At 46.3% G+C, this 24,889-nt stretch overlaps 1 protein-coding gene and 1 long non-coding RNA gene across 3 annotated transcripts; one reads left to right on the top strand and one right to left on the bottom strand.

The window, feature by feature from the left end:
* The first annotated feature begins 816 nt into the window (after positions 1-816).
* On the top strand, positions 817-8,459 carry LOC125542490. 2 transcript variants are annotated; one of them, XR_007297933.1, is made up of 5 exons: positions 817-1,270; positions 7,354-7,428; positions 7,529-7,605; positions 7,687-7,993; positions 8,071-8,459. It is a non-coding gene; the product is annotated as an uncharacterized LOC125542490 (long non-coding RNA). The 2 variants fall into 2 exon arrangements; XR_007297932.1 differs by having other exon boundaries at positions 7,529-7,993.
* Positions 8,460-22,208: 13,749 nt separating this feature from the next.
* LOC125542489 (AP2/ERF and B3 domain-containing protein Os01g0141000-like) lies at positions 22,209-23,814 on the bottom strand. The gene has a single exon (XM_048705543.1). The coding sequence runs from the start codon at positions 23,577-23,579 to the stop codon at positions 22,509-22,511; it is 1,071 nt and encodes a 356-aa protein (XP_048561500.1). The 5' UTR covers positions 23,580-23,814; the 3' UTR covers positions 22,209-22,508.
* Positions 23,815-24,889: the final 1,075 nt, after the last annotated feature.

The raw sequence follows: 24,889 nt of genomic DNA, 5'->3' as shown, positions 1-24,889 counted from the left end.
TACGATAAATTTAAAACGTGCATGAAAAATTAGAAATAAAAAATTATATCTGAATAAAAATGTTTATAATGTATCTTATAAATCTAAAAAAGTGTATAAAAATGTTTCCTTCTTTTTAACACTGTACAGACGGAGACGCTCATGCATACGTGTGTAATTTGATCTCTATGAATGCACACACGCACACCCTATCCCTATGAGCATCTATTTCTAAAAAAAACCTATGGGCATCTCCATGAGACTGAGCCGACACATCATCTTGAGATTGAGGAAGTTGCCATAAACTCTTGCGTAGTCGACAAGAACGTTTCTCCTCTCACTGAACGCACATCATCGAAAGGCCTGAAATAAATTCATAAAATATGTCCACCAATGCTATGTCCTAGTGGGTTGGTTCCACCACAAGAAAATGTTTCTGTTGTGTGAAAAATGAACAAGGTATGAAAAAATAAACATTAACATATATTAAATAATGTTATTGGTGTATTTAAAAACGTTAACATGTGTATAAAAATGCTTCTGATGTGTAGAAAAAAATTATATTGGGCATGAAAAATGTAGACACGTGCTGAAAAAAGAAAAAGAACAGATAAAGTGGATTTTTTTTGAAAACCCCCTATGAAAAAACGGAAAGAAAAAACCAACAGAAGAACAAAGAAAACCAAAGAAATAAAAAGGAAAAAAAAAGGAAAATTGAAAACCGAAAGAACCAGAAAACCTAACGAAAACCCTAGAAAAATCGTGCTACAACAGTGGAAAATCGAAAAGTCTTTGCGCCGCAACCCTCGTCCTAATGGGCTATACCTACCCACAAGCCCAACTCATCCATTACCGCTGGCGCCACCGTGCCCACCCTAGCTTTGCCTCTGCCTAACGCCGCCGCCTCCCAGCGTGCACCTTCCTCAGCGCCGCCGGCCGTGTCCTCCATTAGCGCCACCGCCCCTCGACGGTCGCCTGCTCCACCGCCTTCACCTTCCAACTCGACCTTGCTGGCCACGCAACAGCTTCTAAAGCCACCCCTTCCAGTGGAGCCACCGCCACCGCCGCCGCCGCCGCCTTGCCCTTACGGTGGCCACCTATTCGCCGGAATAATTAGTGGTGAGAATGGGACACTCAATCGCGTCTTCCAGTATGTCTGCCCTTCGATCTGGCGCACGGTGAGCCCGGGACGAACCTAGCTTCATGGCTCCCCTTGCCTGCCGGGGTTCCTCCACCTTGCTACTCCGATGAGTTGTGTTCGGCCTCAGCTCCATTCCGGGCCGCCCTACCGGTAAGTAGGACCAAATTTCTGTACCTGTCAATGTGCTAGTTCGCCTGTGTGATATACTTCGTGCCTTGTGCTGATATAGTTCCTAGATGTAGACATGCCCGCAGAATACTAGATGTTGCTTAAGCTTCAATTGACCTTAAGCGGATCTCTGGTAGATAGTCTAATTTGATCCTCCATATCTTCATATAGACCACATAATAATCTATAAAGGGTCCTCTGTATCTCTTTCATCTCCAACATATATTCTGAATTTCATCTTCTATATTCTCTCTTTAATATTTGAATAATCTCCCATAGCTAACATTTAAGTTGAAATGGCTAAAATAAGTCAGTTCCATTTGTACAAAATCAAGTTGTAAATTATGAGTCATAACAATGACAAAAGAAAAACATTGAAAACATATGTATATCTGTGCAAGAAGCACAACAATAGAATCCAACAAGGAGCTTCACATCCATATCATAATCAAGTAGCTAGCTTGCTAGTTCCTCTTGAAAAGAAACTCCTACGGCTGCCATGCAGTTCATGTTCTTGGCATCACCGCAGGAACGGCAAAACCCCCTGACGTGGATGCGGTTAGCGCACAGCTACAGCCAGGCCGCCTGGCTGCTCTTCCGACGCGGCAAAACTTAGTTATACAGAATATCAGTGATATTCTGTTACGCCTTTCCATACATAGCGCCTGCCGTAATTAGGAAAATCAGGTCATTATGGTTAGGATTCTAATTGGGATTATTTCCCTGCGTGTCTTGTGTAATGAGATATCAGGAATGTGTTTCTTGTGTATATATATGAGATATCAGGGAAGTCACGATTGGGGTCTCTATTCTAAAACTTCCATGGTATCAGCTGTTTGATCGAAACACTTCACCTTGAACTCTCTTGTTGGCTCCCTCCCAGGTGACGCCTTCTTCTCCTTACCATACTAAGCAGCCACCACGCCCTCTTCCCCACCATAATCGACATCAAGGGTGATGCTCGCAATCCCCTCGACGCCCTCTCGACCTTCATCACATGGGATGTTCGTCTGGTGATCTTCCCGGCTCGGGCTCTTGCTAGCTCGGCCTGCCTGGGACTCGGTTTCCCATGAACCGCTCTTGACTTCGCCTCTTGGTAGAAGCATTGCGCCCATTGGGGTGATGGGGGGGGGGGTCCCCTCCCTATGCTCCAAGAGTTTGTGTTGATCTCGGTATGACAGTAGTTTTGGCTTGGCGTAGGCAACTCGTCATCCGGATGGTGTAGTCTTGCCCTTGTCCTCTATTATCCCCATTCCTTATGGACTTGTGATGGTTTTTTCTTCCTTGGGAGGCGGTTCCTCGCCTTCCTTCCTCGGGTGGCTCGGTTCTGGCGGCCCGGGCTTCCTTCCATAGACGTCATCCTTTGTGCAGAACATGAACAATGTCATGGGGGACTGGGGGTCCCCGTTCTGCCATCGCCAAGTCCTCGGGCCATCCCTCCATGAACGAGGTGGAGGAGAAAGCTTGGGGATCTTCTGTTCCACGCTAGCGGAAAGGAATCCAAAATGCCTTTTGCGTACATTGAGGCAGGCCACCGGGCGACCGTGGAGGAAAGACGTCACGCGGGCTCTCTTGGATGGAGTTTTTTGAAGAAGAGTTTCACCGCTCCATCTTCAGTGCGGTGGGTGCTGCTTGCATGCCAGCGGCCTGGGCGTTCGTCACCTTTGTGGAATGATTCATCGACTTGGAGCTCGAAGTTGCTCCGGGTGCCACTCCACCGCACGACGCGTTCGAGCGCGTTCAGCGCGCAAGGGATGTCTTCTCCTCCATCGGGGCAGAAAGGGTTGAGGGGCGCTCGTGGTGGAGATGGTGCTCTAGAGGGTGAGGCGAGTGTGCCTCTCGCCTTTACCGAAGGAAGAGACGGTTAAGGGGGATGAGGCTAACTCCTCGCCCTCACGGCCCTCCTCCCTCGCCTTCAGTAGAAGAGAAGAAGAGGGGACGAGGGTCATTGGATGTGTAATAGTTGGGAGAATTTGGCTTTTAACTGATTGCTCTTGCATTAATGAATCTCTTGTCCTTTCACTCCCATTTGCTCTTTGTTCCACCATCTGGTGACTGAATGGGTAGAGAGGGAGCACTGCGAGTCGAGAGTAGTCAGGCAAAAAGGTGAATGGAATGGGTTGCTTAGCGACGTCCACCCTGCTAGTTGAGACGCCGTGGCCAAAAGTTCTTAACAGGTAGGATATGGTGATATCCAGTTTGCTTAGAGTTGGGGAATCTGGCTAGTGGCCTGTTGCGGGAGCATATTTTGAATTTCTTCGGAGTACCAAGTGGCGGTTGATAGGCCGAGAAAGTCTTGGATGGGCTTCCCTGGATGATTCAACGATGGATGCTGCTCCTGTTATTGTGGAGACTTGGTCTCCCTTTCTTGGGACGTCGCCCGGGTGGTCGGTCCCTTTATCTTTGTCGAAACTGGGGCATGCTTGACGTCTTCTTTGTCTCAAGACTCGGTGCTCCCGATCATTGGCTAGCTCGTGCTTCACGTGTTTTACCTCATCACTCCTCGCCAAAAGTCAAAGACACAACTTCACGTGTTTTACCTCGCCACTCACCAAAAGTCGAAGACACAACTTCTCGAGTCGAGCCCCGTCAGTCCTGCCGGTCGACGATTGGGATTCTCAGAACGTCAGTCTCGGGGCATCCCCGCATCCACCTTCCCCCTTTGACCCCGTCGAGCATTCGGTCACGGTCGGGCTCTGGGGCCAGCAAGTATTGGAACGCCGGGCAAGTCTGGGCGTATGGAGCTGACTACCGGTGATGGGCCAGACACAAACTGTCCCAACTGATGGTGCTCCTTATTCGAGGAACGGGTGTTGTGTCCTTGTGCGACGATTACTCCCTTAGGGCCAGACATCCAGAGCTGAAGACGTGCGTAGCAAGGGGCGGCCTTGAAGAGCACGAAGCAGGGGCGTCCAAGAACAACATAGTACAATGTGTACTTCAAAATGCAACCCATTGGTTCGTCGGTTGTCTGGTGAGCTGAAGGTGATCGGGAGGTTAACCCTCCCCAGGGCTTGGGATCGATGTGCGCAGACAACCTCGTTGATGGGAGAGCGTACTCGCTCAACGCCGGAGTGGGAGACTTGTAAGTTGTCCTGCACTCCGCCATGGATGATGTTGACGACGCTCCCTTCAATCCATTAGCACCTTCGGGATTGTAGCCCCGAAGATGAGGGGCAAAATGCCAAGAGGTGGCATGACCCATGTGAATCCAATCAGTGCCTTTGGGATCGGACACCTTGGTCACCTTAAGAATTGTGCCGAAGTGGGCTCGGGCACTAGAAGTTGGGGCTTGGGAGCTCGCCGCCACGCTTGCTCCTTGCTGCGCTTCGATCCTCGCTAATGGCCTTGTTGCCTCCTATAAAGCTGTCCACGGGCAGTAGGGGTCCTGTTCGTTGTTGTTTAGGGCGAATTCTTTGGCTCGGTACTCCTCCTTGTGCGCTGCCAAAGGAGACGACACTCCTCGGTCTTGTGCCATCGAGCTTGCATGTTCCGCCCACTACTCGACGAGCTGTTCTGCCAAGGTTCTGCTTCTGAGGCTCTTGGGTCACGCCTTTGCTTTTTGACTTGCCCGAGCGTGGCTAGAGCTGTCGGGAGCAGCTTGACGGTGTTTCCACGCTGCTTTTGTAGGCGCCAGTCTTCTGATGCTCCCTTGCTTGACCAACACAATGGTGGTTTATTCTGTGGCGTGCCGACGTATGATGCGGCACCCCACCGCTTAGTGCCGTGAACATTGTCCGTGAAGGGGGTACATCTCCGCCATGGGCTAGTTAGGTATCTTGGGGCTTAAGTTCTTCCAATCCACAGATAGGATGGCTAGCCCATTTCTTCTCATCCCGCTTGGCACCAATCCGGACGGGCTCCAGGGAGTTTGGTTGCTTGAAGCTAGAGGCCTCACCGCAGGGCTCTTCGAAGGGTTGGAGGCATCCGGAGCTGTCGACCTTGAACCCGAGGGCACCAAAGCGGAAGATCTGACCTTCGGAGAAGAGGACCGTGTGGATCAGATCCTTGGTCGTGTCGGGGACAAGGTAGAGGGGGCCGAGGAAGAGTCTCCGGCTTGGTGTGAAGCCGGCTTGCGTGGATGGGGCCATTTCGATCTGCTGGGATTCGTTCTCCGCGCGTTGCCCCTACCCGGTGCACCAACTGTTGGAGTTTTCATTCTAGTAGTGCCGTCTGAAGGACAACTAGATAGTTCAGAGGGGCGCATGCGGGGAAGATCGGAAGGTAGAAGATATAGAGAGAAGAATTACCCCGGTTCAGGGCCTCCCTGGAAGGAAATACTCTACTCCTGCTCTTGGTGGTTGATCTATTGGCCTAGAGCTCATTCGCTGGTGAGCTGTCCTTGCGCGCGCGCCCGGGGGGGGGGGGGGGGGGGGGGGGGGGGGGGGGGGGGGGGGGGGGGGGGGGGTAGATCTCCCTCCCTCCACCTTATATACCGACGAGGTTAGGGTTACATATCTGGACTCGGGATGGGTCCTCGGGTGGCTTTATCTTGGACCTCTTCGTCCTGGCTCCACTTTCCCGGGTCGGTGGAAGCTGGATTGTCTATGTATTTGGGGAAGGATTATACTAGGCAAGCCGACGTATGATGCGGCACCCCACCGCTTGGTGCCGTGAACATTGTCCATGAAGGGGGTACATCTCCGCCATGGGTCAGTTAGGTATTTTGGGGCTTAAGTTCTTCCAATCCCCGGGCAGCATGGCTAGCCCGTTTCTTCTCATCCCGCTTGGCACCAACCCGGCCGGGCTCCAGGGAGGTTGGTTGCTTGAAGCTAGAGGCCTCGCCGTAGGGCTTTTCGAAGGGGTGGAGGCATCCGGAGCCGTCGGCCTTGAACCCAAGGGCACCAAAGCAGAAGATCTGCCCTTCGGAGAAGAGGACCGGGTGGATCAGATCCTTGGCCGTGTCGGGGATGAGGCGGATGGGGCCGAGGAAGAGTCTCCGGCTTGGTGCGAAGCCGGCTCGTGCGGATGGGGCCATTTCAATCTGCGGGGTCGTTCTCCATGTGTTGCCCCTACCCGGTGCACCAACATCTTGGACCTCTCCGTCCTGGCTCCACTTTCCTGTGTCGGTGGAAGCTGGGTTGTCTCCGTATCTGGGGAAGGATTGTACTAGGCAAGCTTTACCCCTGCATGGTGCAATTCAGAAAATTTAAACTAGGAAAGTTCTCTGTTCCACATCTTTTTGGTATCTTCAAATTATATGTAAGAACTAGCGTTTATGAAGCCACAGCATACAACATTTGGCAAACATGTGTAGTGGGTACTGTACCATGCAAATTTGTGTGGGCTGCTCATGCCACAGCACATTGCAGGTTTTCAATAGTACGTAAATATGTCTAAACAAAATTGCTATTTTCTTTTTTATGCACTTGATGTGTCCATGTGTGTTGGTAATGTTCATTTCCTACCAGTTTCCATTTCTCTCTACTGCTAATATAATACCCTTAAAGTTATGCATTCAATTTACCTGCACTATATCTTCATCAGACGTTGTTTTGAAATGGATGGGACAGAGTGAGAAACTAGTTGCTAATCTTTCCCAAATGGACCGCGAAATGCTCCTTCAGTTATCTTCTCTGATGAAACTGATTCTTTATGTGGTACACATGGAAAAAGCAATAGAAGTGAACTATGGCGACTAGAACATCATGTACGGATGTAGGTGTATTTTTGCAGCCTATAATGTTGTGAACTGTTTCTGAATGTGTGTTCTGCTGCAGAACATGGCAACTAGACATGCTTAGTTTGAATTTTGTACTTAGGATGGTAAATGATTCCAATAGTTGAGAAATGGAGAAGTGATAGCCAGACATATTCGGTGTACAGATTATGGAGCCTAGCTTTTTCTACTTTACCACTACTGTTGCATGTTAAGAGGAAAAAAACATATTTCCATTTGATTTTGTCAAGCCATTGTCCCATGGATTCCTCAGCACAGTGTTGGCTAATACTGGATCGGCTATTAGTTATAACACTGGATATCTGGTACCAAAAACAAGCAGTATAGATTCCTCACCAAAACAGTTTAGGCTAATAATTTTGCTTGTTTTCCTGTAACTGTCCAGGGTGTTGGCCATAGTGATGATAAAGTTCTTGTCTTTGTTCTTGCTGCTACGAGTATGCCATATGCTCTGGATCAGGTTTCTGAAGACTTGTCAAATACACAGTGCCATTTATGTTTATAAACATTCTTTCGATGTGTCTTGAACAGTGGCAATTGACATATACTCATTATTTCAGGCTGTGCGGCAACAGTTTGACAAGCGTATCCTACATTCCTTTACCTGACTCTGAAAGCAAGGCAGCATATGTTTAAGGTACTCAAGGAACATATGTGCAACACTACTTGAAAGAAGTTCTGTTCAGAAAGGTTGTCACAATCTTCGGAATCCACTCAGGTCCATCTTTGGGGATACAGCACACAGCTCATCGGAAAGTGATTTTGAGGTCTTGGGCCATGGGACAGATGGATTTTCTGGTTCCGGCATTGCTCTCTGTAACAGCACAAGTAGTTTCCGCACAATCCTGAGTTGTGTCTGTACAATGTGACATGTTTCTAGTTCTTGCTATTTGTTAACAGGTGAAAGATATCTTGTTTGAGCCCGTGCGTAAGACATGGGATGTAATGTTCTTTTAGACTGATGGTGGCACTGTCCAGACTACGATCCAGGAGCTTGCATCCAAAGGCACCTGATCGCTTCACAGGTAAGATACTATAGATTATATATCCTCCAAAAGGTCTCTGTGGAATTGAATCGCTATGGTGTATTGCTGGGTTGCAGATTCTTTCACCCCTGATCCCAGTGACTGATGTCAAGAAAGTCCTCGCTGGCAGATGCCGACCGTTGGCAAGACGGACCTGGAAGTACACGAGAAGCTCAAGAAACAGTTCAGTGAAGAGGGTTGATTTGCTGCCAGTACTCTCTGAAGTCTCAATCCAACAAGTGTATTAAAGAGTAAGGATTCTTAAGGTGGGGAGTCCTTGTGCTGTAGCTTCATAGTAATTGTTTTCAGTCTCTCTGGCATCTAAAATTACTTTTTACTCTTTTCGACGGCGTGTGCCACATGAGTTTTGTGCCGGGCTACCTGCAACGATACCTGAATCATGTAAGACAGCTGAATTATACTTTGTCCTGTGGATTCAGTGGTACCTCCTGTAAACTTTTATGAATTGGTACCTTGTGGGGCTCAGCCTCAGGCGCGGACGGTAGTTACTAATTGGATCTACATTTAGTTGGTACGAGACTTGCAACAGTTGCAGCATCATTACTACATGTCGTACGCTCCCTGACGGGCTGCTGGAGCTTTCATTGGTCTGCTCATAAAAGCACACAGCTTAATTTTCTAGAAGGTCTTAATTGTCGTAAATTTCAACAGCTAATAAGATCAATGCTGGAAGTACACATATATGCTAGCCCCACGGAGGTATATTCTTCTACCATTTCTTTCGATTATGAAGAAGATGAACGCATCCACGCAACCAAGAGTCCTCTAACGCGTGCTTGACGACGAGTGGAGTCGTGTCCTCACAGCTCTCGCCTAGCACATGTTTTCGCCGACTCTTCTTCCTTTAGGTGCGCATTTCGGAAGAACCAAAGCACTAGCAAATGGGCCAACGTATCCAATTGTGTTTGTATAAACAATAACTACAAAGCACAAAACACAAAAGAGGTTCATGCATGCATGTAAACGGGGTATGTCCTTCTCATCTAATAATCTAACTCCACTTGGCGATTCCAACTTGGAGCACCTTTCCATAGCTTTGGTAGGTTTCAAAACCTGCCAAGTGGACGGTCTCTCGTGGTGGGAAAAGAAAACCACGGCTAGCTAGTAGCTAATACCTCCTTGTTTTTCTCTCAGATGCCGCCGCTTTGATAACATGCCAAGATATTCCAGACACAAGTGGCATCAAACAAATTGAGGTACGTATCCGAGTTAATTAATCAATAAGATGCTGAGAACTCCAAGCGCGGAGAAGATGTACTATGTGATGATATTAATTTCCTTCATTATGAATAACCGTCAATATCACAATTATTTTGTGCATTTTACCCCCAAAAAATGCAACTTCATACATTCTATTTTACATATTAAGTACACCTATCTCCCCGCAAAAAGAAAAACAGGAAAGAAAAATTGTAGGTTCATCCATATCATTCTACAACACCTAGAAAAAAGAGTGTGTTGGTATTCTGCAAAAGTTTGAGTGTGAATTTGAAGCTTGTCCCTGCCTTTAGAAGCAGATTATGAGTTTATCTTGAGATGCACTTGTATCTTTTTATCAAAGATGTAGCATTTTTCTATATGTTAACCTTTTTACACAGAGAAAAGATGAGTGTGTAACACTTGTAGATTTAGCACTTGCTGGGCAATGATCGATGCAGCACTTGCAGATTGCCTGTTCATCTGTTGGCAGGCTGGGGCTACAAATTAGGTGCTTCTTGCCATGAATTGTTTTACCGGTGATATTTAGCACTTGCTGGGCCATGGTAATTTTTTTTATACTAGCAATATTGGGATGTCATAAAATAACTAATGAGATATACTGGATTTGATAACTAAGCATAATAGATTCTTTTAAGAGGTGTGTGGGAGAACATACTCATGGGAGTATATAAAAGGTGGCCATTTTATATTACGAGAATAGTTTCCATAACAACCATTTCATCTTTTACCCAACTAAGATATTTTTCTAAACAATGCTAGTCAAAGCTAAGCTTTCATTCCACCGCAAAAAGAAAAAAAAAGTTTTGATTGCACGTTTTTCAGGAAGCCATCTGTTTGCCAAAGCTGAGTGAGTATTAGTGTTGCTAAAATAATAAGACGCCCATGAAATGTGCATGTGCGCAATGCGAAGCAGCTAGGACGTTGCCACAAGTTAACTCCAAACTCCCCAGACCTGGAAAATTTTCCTGTCAAAGTCTACTCTCGACATACGCTCCGAGTGGATTCCATGAACTTGACCAAACCAACACTACGTCCGCAGCTAGCATGCGTTCTTGCATACATGCATGGACCAAAACCAAGGACGATCACCAGCTGCAGAATATATGCAAGTTGCAGCAGGGGATATCATCAAGGTGATATTAAAATGAAAAAGGGTGTGCATTTTACAATTCTTATCTGTCCATGGCTCCATGCATGCATCTGTGACGCCATCCACAGAATTTGCCTGCTGCCTAGTTCCATATGGACGAGAGGTTCTTTGAATCTGCATATGCTCAACATATGATCACCAGAAACCTACTATAGTATTCTAGGTGCAAGTGGCAATAAGCTCCATTCTTTGAACCATATACATCGATCGATCATAAAGGTGATCGAATAGCTAGGCCAGCTAAGGGACAAGTTGGTTGTCCTTTGATATGAACAGGTTGCAAGTTGCAAGAGGTGGAATTGAGGGTGGCTGGTTGGAGATGGAAACTTGAGCCAGCAACTTGTTGGGTCTGATACTGTGTGCTGCTGGTCCGAAACCATGGAAAAGGTTTTCCCTTGGAAACCCACAAGTGGCTCTCCATTCTAACAAAATTTGGACCCTACAAATCGTTTTGTGGTGATCATGCTTTCCCCCTTGGCTTGAATGGGTCTAGCTAGAGACATAAATCCATGCATGAATCCACACCTAGTCCGATTCAAATTTCTTCCACTGTCACATTCTAGCCTAGGATATGCTCCGAATAGTGGTTAGACCGTGTTCGGCGATTAACCAGAGAAACCGGTCGTAGATGGGGTGCCGGATTTCTAGTCAATATGTATATGTCTTTGTCACAAAAATGAGGTGTCGTTCATTAAGTACGGGCTTTTAAGTAGACACATTGTAAAATTACCTCATCAGCAACTATGTGCACTTGCACATTTCATTTTTAAAAACAAGAATCATGTTTGTTGTGTATTAGAATGTGAGCTACTTGCTCTCACAGAAAGAATGGCTACTTGCAATGTGCAAAAGACAGACATGTTCGTGATCTACGCAAAAATAGTATATTGTTGGACAAAATATACCAACTATTTGTAGAAGTGTGTGCATGTTTTTTTGTAAAATCATGAACCTGTTTACATCTCGTTGGCAAATCTTGGTAGTGGACATACTTTTGTACAATGTGCACTGTAAAATTATTTTGAATTATGCGGATGCCCACTTTCTTTTAGGAACGTTCAGGCATAAGCACCCATGGTCGCTATAGTATTCCCATCATTTGTGCTTTATGTATGGATAATACGAATTTATCATCAGTAGCAACACTTGCCTTAAAAAGGGAACTACTAAGTTTCAAGCTACATCATGTATAACTAATGATCTGATAAGAAAAATAAAATATAACATATAAGAATCAAATGTTGAAGCATATATGCGTGTGTAGCCCGTCAGAAACAAAAAAAGTTGGTCCATATTTATCTAAAACTGATTTTCAACGTAATTGTATACCTTGCAATAAATATGTATTTTCTAAAAAAAGCCTTAAAATTGTGCCAATGATATAAAAAAACATCAAGGACCTAGGGTGAAACCTAAGAGGAAAGAAAGCCAGTCGATCAACATTAACAATGCAAAATAAATATAACATACATATACCTTGCAATGCTCCTTCCTTCCAAAATATAGCGAGTGTATTTATTTTTTCCAAAAATGAAACTTCACAAAGTTTGACGAAGATTTTAGTTAAAAGTATCAACATTAACAATGCAAAATAAATATAACATACAATATGTTTCTCGACGTATCTAATGATATTAATTTTGTATTATATATGTGCACAGTTTCTATAAAAAACTTGGTCAAACATTTTATGAAACTTGACTTTTGAAAAATAAAATCTATACACACTATATTTTGTCAGTCTAGACAAACACACACTTTCCTCCTTGATTTTTTCGACCACACTTGATGCTAGCGAGGGTCAATTATTGAAGACTCTTGGCAAATACAATAATCAAATTTGACAACACTTGTTATTGAAAAATTTAATAAAGTGCAAAACACTACAAGTAGATACCAACTAGTTGCAGAACAACATGCAAAATAGACATGAAAAAGGAGAAGAGGTGAAGCTAATTTCGGCCTCGAGTGCGTTGTATGGGAATTGGTGCACGGGCACGGGCATGGCGATACTAAGGGCATCACCAGCCGGCTCCCCAGGAAGGCCCCCAAGAGCACTTTTTCGTCGCCGGCGGCAAAAAAAAGACCCAGTCACGCCCCCACGACCTCAATTATCGCCGGATTTGGGCAAAAATACGGCCGGCGAGCCCACCCCAAACCCAGGATCCCGGGGGGCAGCTGGGGGAGGAGAGAGACCGCTTTGCATGCCTTGGGCCCGCCGTTAGCCTCCCACTCCCTCTCTCCTTACTTTTCCTCCGGGGCCCATCCACGTGCTTCTCTCTTCTCTTCTCCTTCTCTCCATCCACGGGCGCAGCAGGGTGCGCAGCCACGGCGGGGTGCGGGGCGCGAGGTGTGGGGTGCAGGCCAGGGGCGAGGCCACGACGGACGGTGCGGGGAGGCGGCGGACGCCCTCGACCTCCTCGTCGTCTTCTCCGGCGACGATGGCGCCGCACACCGCCCCGGCCTCCAGGAGCCACGCCGTCTTGTGCACGTGGATGTACTCCATCTTGGCGAGGCCGACGTCGGCGCCCTCCCTGGCGAGGTCCACGACCTGCCCCGCCGCGAGCCCACCCGCGCCCACGGCGCCCGCGAGCTCCGCCACGCTCCGCACGCCCACGGCGCCCGCGAGCTCCGCCACGCTCCGCACGCCCACGGCGCCCGCGAGCTCCGCCACGCTCCGCACGCCCACGGCACCCACGAGCTCCGCCACGCTCCGCGTATTGCTCTTGCTGCTGCCACCCTATCTGCATCCCCGCAGCCGCGGTGCCGGTGCCATCCTAGGCGCGCACGCTGCTACATAGCAGCAGCGACCTCCGCAGCAGTATCAGCGGCGAAGCGACTGGCACCTCTTCCTCCCCCTCCTCCTCCTCCTGTGTCGCCAGTGGACGCGCACCCAACGCCGTTGATGGGGCGTGAGCGTGACGCCCATGGTAAGGACGAACGGCGGCAGCGCGGACGGGCCGTGGTTGCGGAAGAAGCCGAAGTGGTGGGGCGGGGAGGCCGGGCGCGCGGGACACGACGCGGCGCTAGCGGCGGCACACCGCCGCGACCGGCAGCCGCCTGAAGACCTCCAGCAGCATGCCGTGGGGCAGCGCGGACGTGATTGGCATCCACGGCCTCATCACCTCCCGCTCCTCCGCCAGCATCTACCCCGTCTTCGAGTACATGGAGCACGACGTCGCAGGACTCGCTTCCTCCCCTGGCCTCTCCAAATGGAGGGACTGCGCCGCGAGCAGGGCCTGTATGCACCGGAGCGTGCCCACGGCATCGCCTGTGACCTCTCGACGAAATGCCGCTGCCTACTTGAGCCTCAACACTGCTCCTGGGGGGCACAACGAGTGGAAAGATTTGCGCCCCCAGGCAAAAAAATTCGCCGGCAGCCCCCCAAGGGGCGAAAGAAATGCCTCCTGGGGATGCCAACGAGTGGAGATGCTCTAAGAGTTTGCTGCTGGCATGGTTCTGTCGGTTTTTTTTTCTAATACTACGTGGTTCATTCCTAGTTGGTTATGTTATGTAAATTTCGGCTTCATCAACTTAAATGAAATATGGTTGTGTGCGTTAGAATTACACGAAAGCTGGGTGTTCCAGCCCCCTTTTCAGAAAAGGGTTAGGAATCTTCTTTATGTATGGTTTGGCGGGAATGGATGACCACTTTGTTGCTTTCCTGCTCATTTGCGGGTGCAGAGGAACGAGGCAGTGTTCTAATCTAATTTTTGTTCCCAGCACATAGTAGCAGTATTGAAAGTATCATGTAAAATATGCACACACATTGCATTGCTAAAGAGACGCATGACATGATTGGCAAGACTTGACGATGCACATACGCACGCGGCCGGTGGAACCATTGACCGGTGACCATTGACGGCGAAGAAAGCTTTTGACGCCTGACTGCACGTGAAGCATTCATGGCCTTGTCCTACGACCGTGCACGGGTTTTCATTGGCCAGCACACAAGAGACGACAAGGTAGGCAACAGGAGAGAGGGAGGAGGTCTGAGAACTCTCTCTCTCCCTTCGCGCACACAGGCGCATATACACACGCTTGTCATGGACACAGGAGTAGTGCATGTACATTCTGAGCATGCATTGCCTTGACGCATTGGTGAACATGCACAGTTAGTACATGCACATTCTGAGCATGCATTGGTGAGGTAGCCAGTGCCCAAACGATGCATGCATGAGAGTGTGAATCGCTCCACTCCAAGTACGTTGTCGTATTCCCTGGTACTGCTCCAAAAGATTAAATGGCCTAGCATTTGCCTAGAGAGAGGCAGGATATATTTCAATACTCCTCCTCACGTCTAGACATATTTAGTTCTTAGACATGGAATCGATATAGACCGTAGAATCTTTTTCTTTAACTACTGCATTGACAGGATCTTGGACTTGCGACATTTTGGCTTGGATACCATATCGACTTCATGCTTCAACCAACTCAACCCAAAATCCTAAACTGATGAAGAAAGACGGGATATATCTCAATAGGGCAGACAATCAGATCGCTGCCCCGACAGATGAGAAGAAGTAGAAAGAAAAACCTGGCTCAGTCCATTTAAGAGATGCTCTAATAGCAACAAAAGTCCACAAACTTGGCAGGTCCGAACACTATTCATCCACAAAATCACGAAAAGGGGAATCACCATCAACAAACATGATAGAGTGCGGTAAAAAACTCATCGACCAACCACAATGTGCCGTTTAGCCGCCGCACGGGGTCTATTGGCCGAGTTGGCTTGTCACTAATAGCCTCGTGCACTTTTTGCTGATACAACCCTCATTCTGAGCATGGGTTGTCTAGCTTCATTGGTGAACATATAGAGGGAGTGCATGAGGCTAACTCCAACGCACGACCCCAAACGGACGTCTGTTGTCCGGATTTTGTCCATTTGGAGATGGCAATGGGGTGACATCCACCCATTTTCCTGGATGCGGCGGCCGTGCGCCCAACGCGTGGCCTCATCTTTGCCGCATCTCATCCGGTGGCTGGAGGCCCATATGCATTCTTTAAGCTAAAATCAAACATAGCAAATAGTTCATAATCAAATAGTTTCACATCCAAAATAGTCTTACAACCCAATCGAAATAAAAACAATATCAAACAGTTTCACAACCCAATCAAAATCATTTTTCATGAAAAGAAATTGAACTAATAGATCTATTGGTTGCCAATGTGAGTCCACATGTACTCAACCAAGTCATCCCGGAGCTGCATATGAGTATGCCAATCACATATTTCATGATAGAATGAGGTGAATTGTTCAAACGTTGCCATTCCTCGGTGCTCTGGCATAATATTTTCACCCTGAAAATCAAACCCTTGGTCGTAGCACGCTCATCCTTCACGATCATGTTGTGCATGATCACACAAGCAATCATCACCTGCCAAAGCTTCTCGGTGCTCCATGTTAGTGCGGGGTGTCGAACGATACTGCATTGAGATTGAAGCATACCAAGAGCACGCTCTACATCATTCCTAGCACTCTCTTGCATTTGGTAAATCTCTGTCTCTTCTCTCCTTGCGGACTGGGTATTGTCTTCAAAAGAGTTGACTACTAAGGATAGATACCATCAGCTAGGTAGTACCCCTTGCTGCAATGATCTCCAAGTTGACTTCTGGGAAGTGGCCTTCTGCAAGCCTGGCAAACACCGGAGAAGCTAAAGCGATGGTCGTGGTTTGGACTGTCGGGCAAGACAGCAAGGAGGCGGTCGGCAATGGGCGGTGGTGGCGGCTATGGCGGGCGGGGGAGGAGGGCAGGCCTCATAGGGGTGAGAAAATGAGTGTATGTGTCCCTGACAGGCGGGTCAGAGGAGGACAAGGGCGTGCGTCCCGCCCGTCCACAGCATTGACACAAACAGGGACTAAGTTTGGGCCATAAATGGGTCGAAAGTGAATCGAAAACAAATATTTTTCCATTTGCTCCCGCGTGTTGGGTCGTGTTTTTGTCTGTTTACCCTTAAACCGACACGGCCGGACCATTGGGGTTAGTGCGTGGGAGTTGGTCCAAATAGTACTATGAGCGTGCATTAGTGAGGCAAGAGAGGATGACATGAGAGTGTGAATCGGCGCAAGTACGTTGTCGTATTGGCCTAGTACTGCTCGAACCTGGAGTTGGCCTATATTGACCAAGCCTAGATAGATGAGAATAAATATACTACTATGTCTCAGTGTACTACCAAAAGCAGCATGCCATGGCCTGTGACCGTACGCACAGAAGACGCCACCACCTACATAGTAGGAGTAGTAGATAGGTACAACAGTACTGCTAGTAGATTGATGCGGTGACTGTGACCGCGGTACATCCTCTTGAATTTTTCTGTCCGCCGCTACAGTTACAGTGAGTGCGAGCCCTTGTTGTGTACGCCCGTCTGGTACATATTAGAAAAGGACAAGCCTGACCCACACCAATTGCTACGTGTACACCGTCCCATTACTCCAGCAGTCAGTCCTGCGAGACACGTACGTAATAGCTGCTGAGATTCTTTTTTCTCTTATATTATATATATGCTCAATTGAGTAGCAGTAAACTACAGCGAACAAAAGAAAAGCGAAATGGTAAATGGTACCCCCGCCTATCCCAATTAATTAACACAACGTCTATGCCATGTGAGCAAGACATTGTATAGAGTCGCGTCAATTAATGTGGATATATAGGAAACAGTAGTAAAAACACATCGACGCAGTTGGTTCAATTACATATGTGTTTATGCACAGTTTGTTTGAATGTGTTTTATCTGAAATAATATTTTTTTTCTCTTTGAACCATAGACGGGTCCCAGAGCTTCTATCAATCACAAAGTGGTAATCGTGTGAAGCTTTCAACAAGACTCGAAAGAGAGGAAAACACAAACATGTCCCTATTTTTTTTAGGAAGGACCCTAAATCGAGTTCAAAATCAGGTCCAAATTGCATCCTCTGCTCATATACACCCTTGACATCACCGACACCACTTGAGATGGCAAGATCGCCGCCGCGCTATATAGCCAGTTGGAGCCAAAAAGGGTTTGGTGGACTCCAAGCCTAAACAGCCCTGCCTCCTATAAAGGCTCCACGTCGGGAGAAAGAAGATGAGTTGGCGCCGATAAGCTGTGGACATCGATGCTCCAATAGGCCACCCTTTGGCCAGAAGATACACCAGAGATGCATTGAAGACCGACTTTCGATCGCCACTAGCCGAAGATCACAACAAGTGTTGTAGTTCCTCTGCAATCGCCCATGTAGGCGAGCTACTTCCCAGTCGCCAGGATCTCGAGCTCCACCTCCCAGCTTCTCCAACTCCATCACGACGGCCACCAAATCAATGGAAGAAGGGAAGGCCTTGACCTAGCGAGCTTACTTAGGGAAACACTGGTTTTGCTTCCTTCGGTTGCACACTGTAGGAAGGCCGCTGACAGTCACCGTGCACAGCTCAAATACGGCAATGGCATGCTCCGACTCCAACATGACAATATATGCCCTAAATGCAAGACTCTGGCTAGACGTGATATGTACACATCTTAGCCGTGCTCCTTTCCCTTCTCTTCTCCGGCAAGCAGAGCACATAGGGAAGTGGGTCGACCACTGTACATAAGTGACTCTTAACGGGGAACCCTATAGGAGAAGATATAAGGAGAGAAAAGAACACTTAGCCTATGATCTAAGCGGGGCCTAAACTATGGCACCTACAAAGTGAAACATTCTTTACCAACAAATTGAAATGATCTCAATTACGAAAATCGCGTGTGCAACGTCTATGCAATAATTTAAATCCCAGTTATCACGGTGAGGTCCAACCTTTTATGCTAACTATAGTGGAAGCTAGTATGAATCCCTATTAATATTTAGATGCAATAAAAATGATGCCACATGAGTTGGAGAATTCTCCCATCTTTGTGAAACAGAACATGTACCGCTTTGTTAGAACATCGCTAACTAACAAGATAACTGCAGATATAAGAGACCATAACAAAAACAATAATTGTTTCACCACAAACATCCTTAATTAAGAAATATATGGATGTTGAAGCCGAAAAAATGAGGACGTTTCATCGGTTTTCTCATAATCTAGGCCTATATAATAGATGTAAATGTGCCTTTTCATGAAGTTACATAATTATATGGATGTTGAAGCAGAAAACATGAGGTATTTTCACAAGTTTTCTCATAGTCTAAGCCTATATAATAGATGTAAATGTGTCTTTTCACGAAGTTAAATATTTATATGGATGTTGAAGCAGAAAATATGAGGTCTTTTCATGGGTTTTCTCATGTCTTAATCTATATGGGTGTTGGAAGTGAAAGCATGCCAAGATATTTCACCAGTTGAAGCTGGGATGTTTCATTGTACTCCCTTCGTCCGCGAATAAATGTACTTCTAACTTTTGTCCTATGTCAAAATTTTAAAACTTTGACCAACTTTATAGGGAAAAGTACTAGCATTTATGACACTAAATTAATATCACTAGATCTATTTTGAAATGTATTTTCATAATATACCAATTTGATGTCATATATGTTATTACTTTTTTGTATATAGTTGGTCAAAATTTCAAAACCTTGACTTAAGACAAAAGCTAGACGTACACTTATTCACGGACGGAGGGAGTACGTATATGCCTTTTTATTTTGTGTCATTTGTAGCCTGTGTGTGTCATAGATCGAGGGTCCAAGTGGTGTCTAGCTTTTCTAAAACTGTGGCCCTATTATTGATGCTGCATCGGGGTCCTGCATACAACATCCCAGCAATATCTCTGTGTAGACTTAAGCTTAACTGAATGTAATGTTGAGTGGGTACAATGAACCCACCTAGTAGTTCCTGCTCATGCAAGTTGGCTGCTGTTATTGCATATCAATCTGCAAGTTGCCTAGCTAAATAGCAAATTATAGTGGGTGTACAATATTACTATGAATTGGTCCCCGTCCTTTCCTTCAAAAAAAAAGTAGCCGATAACGCCCACATGTGTGAACGTTAAGGGGTCTTGTCACACGTTTTGTGTGGTGTCTAAGAGAACCAGCCCACACGCCTACGTGTTGGCAAAACAAGTAATGCCCACACGCCTCTTTTTTGCCTCGCGGTCCCTCCCACACGCCTACGTGTGGGCAAAATAGATAACGCCCACACATCCGTACGTCAGGCCTCCTACCTCATGGTCGCGCATGCCCCGCGTGACAGTCACCACGCGTCCCCGCAGTTGTCATGGTCCGGACCCTCTTCCATGTTCATTTAAGTGCAATTGCCATGTTGCTGAACTACAGTTGCCATGTCGGACAACTATAGTTGCCATGTTGCTGAACTACAGTTGCCATGTCGGACAACTATAGTTGCCATGGTTGCTCAACTGCAGTTGCCATCTCAGGTCAACTGCCAGATGCCATTTTTAGACAACTGCAGCTGTTGCCATGTGTGGTGTGGTCTACTATAGTTGCCATGATTTGAAAACTTTAGGAGTTGCCACCTACTAACACTAGACAGTTGCCATGTAGCACTACAAAAAGACATGACAAAATAACATGGTCGGGTAAAGAGAGAGTTGCCATCTGCTTACAAGCACACTAGGGGCAGTTGCCATGTACCCTGCAGAACACATGGCAACTGACAACTTTGGGTGTGGGAGAGGAGACAGGCGTGTGGGCGCGGTGGTATCTTTAGGAGTTGTCATCTACTAAACACTAGGCAGTTGCCATGTAGCACTGCAAAAAGACATGGCAAAATAACATGGTCGGGTAAAAAGAGAGTTGCCATCTGCTTACAAGCATACTAGGGCAATTGCCATGTACCTTGCAATACACATGGCAATTGATAGCTTTGGGTGTGGGAGAGAAGACGGGTGTGTGGGCGAACTGATAAACGCCCACACACCAGCCCCTCTGCGTGCGTTGAAAACTAACGTGTGGGCGAACTGCTAAACGCCCACACACCAACACCTCCGCGTGGGGAAACAGACGTGTGGCTGAGCGGATGAATGCCCACACACCAGCTCAATCCTACGTGGCATAAAAAAATCTGGCAAAACATGCCAAGATTCGTGCAAACTCAAACCGACGTTGATCCATGCGTGTGGGCGAGATGCAAACGCCCACACGTGTGGGCGTTAGTATTTCCGAAAAAATATATACCACTTGTGGATTGGTATTTTTTTTGATAGTCAGCAATCATGACATGTCCATTTAGCAATGGGTACGATCTCTACCATATTGTCTCCAATATAACTCAGACTGTCTGTTGAGATATTTATGATTCCTGGATGTTAACATATCTTCAGATCACATAATTGACACATATATTGGAATAAAGCAGAGATGTGGCATCTATTTGAAACAACATAATGGAGCCTATCTAAGTATATATACAAAGAAAAATACCTGTGTGCTCGATTTCGGACACATTTGTGTGCAAAACATGATTGACCATGTGCAACCATAAAAGACAGCACAGAAATAAGACCAACTGGGCATGCTCAATACAGAAAATTAACTGGCTGCAAGCCTGCAACTACAACAAACCTTGCTGCTTTTGTCCAATGTACGATTATGGTTTGTTCATTTTTTGTATGTGAACATATTTATAACATGAGTACATCCATAACTTCAGTACATTATTCTAAATTTACAGTGTGTGTAATGTGCATGCATCTATTAAAATAAGAAAATGACATTTAATCAGCACGGTGTGTTACTTATGCAAAAGATGCTAAATTTTCATCAGAGATAGAAGCTTTCATATATTGATGTGAAATACCTTGATCAGAAATTTAAGTGAGGCTCTTATGAAATAAGTACATACGTATAACTGACCTAGCTAGGTTACTACTTACTACCCTTTGTTCTAGTGTCTATTAGATAGTGTTATTTGCATGAAAATCATTTGTAGAAAAAGTTACTTCACATATCATGTTTTAAAGCATATACATACCTTTCCCGCAAAAAAAAATCATACACATACCTCTTCGATACCAGGTATGTATTACTTCTTACAAAACATGAGAAAGCGATAGAGAAATTTAGCTATGTGAGCGAACTAATCAAGTCAACTATAACACAATCGAAGACCAAGAAGCAAGTAAAATCAAATATATTACTTCTTACTTGTATGCATGCAAACATAGACGGTATTCAATCTTTTCCGCTTCGAATAAATCTATCATGGCTCAGTTTTAGGTAGTCATCAATATACTTCTCCGCAGTCGTATATATGCTGTTTACACTAACAAATCTGGTCAATAACAATATGGTCAGATCGTTACATAACTCAAAGCTCAGAAACAAAATAGGGATTCATATAAACCTAAGTGTCCCTTAGTAGTATATTCATGGTTTGGTAAAGCTTCTGATCATTTTAAAGAGGTGCAGTAGATTGATGTAATATTATAATTTAAGCTAGCAAGATCTTAAACAATAGGGTCGTGAACATTATACAGGCAAAAGTTGAAAACTAACATGAAGATAAACATTACTTGATTGATAGGTACATATAAATTAATGCACTCCTTTTTGGTATATGAAATACTAATGTAAGAATGATGAAGTTGAAGCATCTAGTGTGAGCGAGATGTTCAATCATATCTAACGGAGACCCACTGAAGCAAGATATAGCAACATATGCCAAAAATGAATGCAAATGAAGATAAAACTGACAAATTTAGCCATGTGAATGTAACACAATCCATGACAGCAAACAATTCAATTATTTGTCATGTGTAAGCTCTCAATGCCCATAATTTTCCATGCATGTATGGAAAATACTGATTTAGCAATGGTTTCTTATTGCTTGCTTATGTGGTTGCGAGGGATATCAATTGGAGTAGTGAACAAATCTTGATTGAAACATACAGGAAACACATCTCTTAATTAGATGGCAGAATGAATTTATTGATGTGTCAAGATGATAGTACATATATAGATATATATATGCAACAACATCGTAGGATTATTATGATCTCTCTAGCTAGAATTCCTAGTGGTGTACACACTACACACACATAATTACATACAACTCATTTTGCAATCGGACTTAAGAACGAGTTCTATGCAAAATTCAGGAACAAAATTATTCTAATCCACAGACAGATCAACATATATCATGCATGTAACAACCAGAATAAAGACGGAGGAGAACCGGAGAGGAATATAGAGCTGTATGTGCAGATGCTATAAGACGAAGGCACCTAGGGCAGGAGAGTGCTGGCTGTGTGCCACGCATTGCCTCTTGAACAACTCCTGCTCCGCCTGCGCCACTCGCCCCCTCTTCTCTCCGGCGATGTCGACGCCAAACAGCCTCACGACACGGACTTGTTCTCCATTAGCTGCCTCTGCCACAGGCGGCGACGCCGTTGCGGCGCCGCCGTCAGCGGGGCAGCTCGCCATCGTCTTGTTCTTCTTGCAGTCGATGAAGAACTGCTTCTCCTGCCCGTAGGCCGAGCACGAGAACACGATGGAGTCGCCGGCACCGAGGCCCTTCTCACGGACGAAGCGGCTCCAACCCTTGGTGAGGACGTAGCTCTGGCTGCTGTTCCAGTACGAGTACCGGAACCTCCACACTTTCCCCTCGCTGTCCTCGAAGTTGAGCAGCACCCCCTTACCGGTTGTCGTTGTCGTCTCCGGCGTGCGCTTCAGGGGGAAGTGCTTCTCGGCGTGCTGCTTCGGCACCACGAGGCGGTTGAGCTTGCCGACGTCACTCGGGGTCACGGCCTTCTCGAAGAGGGGCTCCCGCGCCCACGACGGCGTCGGCTGGGCGCGCGCCCCCATGCCGCGGCCGCGACGAAGGCCCTGGCGCAGCTCGTCCGCGTAGGTGTGCTTCCGGAGCATGTCGACGATCTCGGCCTTGGAGTGCGCCGCCAGGAAGGCGAGCTCCGCCTCTGCGGCCGCGCAGGGGAAGTTGGTGGTGGCCTCGCGGCCCCGGTACCGGAGCGCGGCCACGTCATAGGCGCGCGCCGCCGAGTCCTCGTCCGGGAACGTGCCGAGCCAGACGCGCGCGTGGCGCTCGTAGATCTGGGCGCCCCACCGCCCGTTGGGCTGCGGCACAACCCCCTTGAACCGCGACGACGCCGACTGCGCCGATGCCGACCGCGAGGTCACGGACTCGTCGGCGATGGCGACAGGCAGGCTCGGCGCAGTCGGCGGCCGTCCGCCGACGCCCGACTCCGTCGTGGCCGTGGACGCGGCCCCGGAAGAGTACTGGGAGGAGTGTTCCCCCGTGGAGCTCAGGATCTCCACCCCCATGGCTGGTTGCTTTTCTGTGGTTTCTTGGCCTGGTGTTCTCTGGAGTGTGTGTGTCTGTGTGCTTGTGTGGGCTTTGCTGCTAGCTAAGCTAAGCCAGGTACATATGCAAATAATGATGTGCTGTTTTTCTTGTGTTGTGGATGTTTACAGGTTAAGATCGATGAGATGCTGTTCTAGCTAGGGTTGGAGACAATATGATGAGGTGGTTGATGTGGGGTGTGTACACATGTGTTGGCGGTGTATATATAGATAATGTGGTGTTTCTATTTTGGATGGATGCATTTACAAGTGTACACGTATTTTGTGGAAGTGGAGTGATATGCTGGCGGCATATTTAGTTTGTGGTGCTTAATTTGAAGTGATGGTGGAGATTTTTCATGCTTGCACCCTCCAAAAGGTCCATATTACATGTGGTTTTCTAGCGTGTTGTAAGTGGGAGCTAGATATTATTTTATTTTAGCAACTTGGATGTTGATGTATTGGTTTACGATTCAACGTACTTGATGCATGTAGTACAACATGATGTCTGTCCATAACACACAGGAATGAGTAAATTGGCTTGGAGATATGCATGAAAAGAATATACTTTTGGTACATATATATAATGAGTTGGTTTGTTTAAATTCTCATATGTGATGAAAAGTTAATACACTAGCTCTGTTGCAATAATAACGTGTCGTCGAACTTCTGTATATGTTGACCACGAATCCTTGAAAAATAATTTGGATCTTTTAGACATAAATCGTACCATAGATTTCCTATAATAATAGTTCTTAGCAAGCCAAAAGAAAATATTTGCCAATCTAAATAGTTGTACAATCATTTTGTAGTTATTTGTGTGCAAATTCATACAAATATTATTGGCCATTCACTCATTCGAGAATATGAAAAACATATATATCGTATATTTTAGTAAACACTGAGTAGTTTTCTCCGTTTTTGCTTCCTTCTTTTTAGTCATGCACTTTGTTCGTTCTTGCTAGGACCTTCCTTTGATCTTCCTAGTCTAGAATCAACATGCTTTCACACCTTCATACCATTAAAGAATAAAAAACTATCGACTTTCCTTGAATCAAACCGTTTTCAATACATGCTCTCGGCGAGCTAATTTAGTTCTTGCAATATCGTTACTATTATAACATTCTCTGTTTTTGAAAATAATAAATAGATAGATAAATTATTACTTTCTTGAGTTTACCATACAATTTTATTTTAGGTCATGTGTTAGATTATCTACTCTATTAAAGTTTGGAAAAAAGGGTACTAGGACTTGCGCGCCAAAAAAGACGGGCATAATAAGGAACTAAAAT

This window comes from Triticum urartu, chromosome 3 (genome assembly GCF_003073215.2).
Source record: "Triticum urartu cultivar G1812 chromosome 3, Tu2.1, whole genome shotgun sequence".
Classification (NCBI taxonomy): Eukaryota; Viridiplantae; Streptophyta; class Magnoliopsida; order Poales; family Poaceae; genus Triticum; species Triticum urartu.
The sequence above is the reverse complement of the archived record's forward strand: the minus strand, read 5'-3'. Positions and strand labels throughout refer to the sequence as shown.